Source organism: Orycteropus afer, unplaced genomic scaffold (genome assembly GCF_000298275.1).
Source record: "Orycteropus afer afer isolate SDZICR_OR568_19922 unplaced genomic scaffold, OryAfe1.0 scaffold00150, whole genome shotgun sequence".
In the NCBI taxonomy this organism is placed as follows: Eukaryota; Metazoa; Chordata; class Mammalia; order Tubulidentata; family Orycteropodidae; genus Orycteropus; species Orycteropus afer.
Window position 1 is genome coordinate 2755375 of NW_006921737.1, and position 2552 is coordinate 2757926.

The 2552-nt window shown below is 43.3% G+C and overlaps 1 protein-coding gene across 1 annotated transcript in view; it reads left to right on the top strand.

Moving 5' to 3' along the window:
- NTRK3 (neurotrophic receptor tyrosine kinase 3) overlaps positions 1-2414 on the top strand; it is a 587560-nt gene extending 585146 nt beyond the window's left edge. The window contains exon 19 of the mRNA XM_042781682.1: positions 2229-2414. Within this exon, the coding sequence (XP_042637616.1) occupies positions 2229-2414 (186 nt within the window). The remainder of the gene's footprint in view (positions 1-2228) is intronic.
- Positions 2415-2552: the final 138 nt, after the last annotated feature.

The window sequence follows — 2552 nt, forward strand, 5'->3', positions numbered from 1 at the left end:
TTATATATTTAAATGTAAGAGTTTATGTCAGAACTCATTATTACGGTATTTAAAAACCTGATACTATTATCCTAGGGTTGGGATTACTGGTGAACATACACACATTCAAACATACATACACACACACATGCTTGCATGCATGCATATACACATATGCCCATGCATGCACACAAGTGCATACACATGCATTCACTAAACACTAAACACTCATGCATTCATGTAAGAGCACACATGCATGCACACACTCATGCACACATGCATGTACACACTTAGACATGCTCACATGCACACACACATGAACCCTGAGCACAACCTCCATGCAGTACATTGGCCACAGTAAAGAGGGCATCTGGGCTGAGGGTACTATTGGTCTTGGTAGAAGACTTATCTTGGACAAACAAATTGGCCCATAGTAGCTAACAAGGTGTTGGGGGTTTCTTCTAAGACAGTTTGGTAAGGCACTGGCCTTGAAGACAGGATTCTTATCCCCAGTCACCTCTTCCACTCCACCCACCATAGTATCCATATACTGGCAGCCACTGGTAATGTGTTTCTTTATGGAATTTGACAAACTGAATAAGCCCCTAATGGGAGAGACACTACAACGTGCTTTTAAACTTAGTATCAGCAGCTGCTACTTCAGTTTGACTGGATCTCTTTTCATGGAGGTAAAGGTAATGGAGCTCTGGTAGCATAGTGCCTAAGGCACTTGACTGCTAACCAGAAGGCTGGCGGTTCAAACCCACCAGCCACTCCTCGGAAGGAAGGTTGGGCAATCCTACTTCTGTAGTGATACTGCCTCAGAAACCCAAGGAGGGGTCGCTATGAGTCGGGGCCGACTCGACGGCAAAAACAACAACAACAACAAAGGTAATGGAGAGTGGTTCTACTCTGAATGGGGAATAGGAACAACTGGAGACATACCAGGTTGGCAAGGAAATGAGCCTAGAAGGCAATCCCAAATGGCTTGAACATGACCAGGAAGGCACTAGTGTAGTGATGGATCGAGGAGCTCACCTGGGGTTGGAGTGGCATAGAATAACACCCTAGACAAGAAACTGTTGGGCAGCATATAAAGAAATATAAGATAAAAAAGCAGTTCTTTTGCCCAACAAAGCACAGACTACTGGGGACAGAAAGTGGAAAAACATTTGTTCAGGTCCTGAACTCAAGAGTATTTTGCCTATTTTTATTACAACCAATTTTCAAATGAGGAAACTGTAGTTTGGGTTGAGGTTACACAGTGGTAGAATTAGGGAGAAGTTAAGGCTAATCTGAAAACTGGAAGATAAAATCTTGAAAATGTACATATTCAGTGCCTTTAGAAATTACAAATGATCTGCAAATAAAAGCTTCATCTTAAAGTGTCCAATTGGGATTGGTCCAACCATGTTTTCTTCATACTCTCTTTATTGCCTTCCCTTCAAAATATAGGACTATACATTTGATTTTCTTGATCTTGTTTGGTCTTACAATACTATTTGGACATGGGCAAGACAGATATTTTATCCCCATTTTACAGATGCGGATGCTGAAATCCTGAGAGTTTAATTGACTTATACCCAGGTAGCCAGTGGTAATCAAGCAGTTAATATGAGTGTTAAGAAGAACATTAAAAGAAAGAGGATACACAGTTCAGGACCAAAAGCAGGAGAGGACAAGCGTCTCAGAGAAAGGGTGCTCTATGATGGCTCAGATGTGAACATATGAATGTGCGAAGAGGCTATAACTTAAAGAGGAACTTGCCAGAAAGTGGGAGCTAAGGGGAGATAGGCATGGAGAGGCCCACTGGTGTAGAGTTCCTTCATCTGGAAGTCAGACAGGCTCATAAGACAAAGGGGAACGGCTCCCAAGCCAATTTTACTAGCAAAAGAAAAAGAAATATGGCTGAGACATTTAGATGAGGCTCAGAATTTGAGAGGGAGAGTGAAGTAAAATGAAGAGTCTATGGTGGGAGTCAGATAGAGTAGAAGTCAATGAAGTTCTGGCCCAAGGGATGGAGTGTAAATACTAACATTGGACTTAACTAGCCAATCCTGATCATTACTCTCAAAACCAAGGCATAAGAAAGATAAGAAACTAGTGCTGTCTCCTGACCAGTGCTTGTGAGCACCCAGGCACTGAAGTGGAACTCATCAATGAAGTTGTTGCCTTTTTCTGAGTATAAGCCATGGGCCCAAGGCTGGGCTTTGAATGTAACTTCCTTGTCCTCTCTCACTTTTTTCCAGGTCATTGAGTGCATTACCCAAGGACGTGTTTTGGAAAGGCCTCGAGTTTGCCCCAAGGAGGTCTATGATGTCATGCTGGGGTGCTGGCAGAGGGAACCACAGCAGCGACTTAACATCAAGGAGATTTACAAGATCCTCCATGCTTTGGGGAAGGCCACCCCGATCTACCTGGACATCCTTGGCTAGTGGTGGCCAGTGGTCAAAAATTCCTCCTCTATTGCCTCTTCTCTTCTTGCCTCATGTCTCCCTTTGCCACCTCACAACTCCTTTCCTCCATCCTTGACTAAAGCAAACATCTTCATATAAACTCAAGTGCCTGCTACA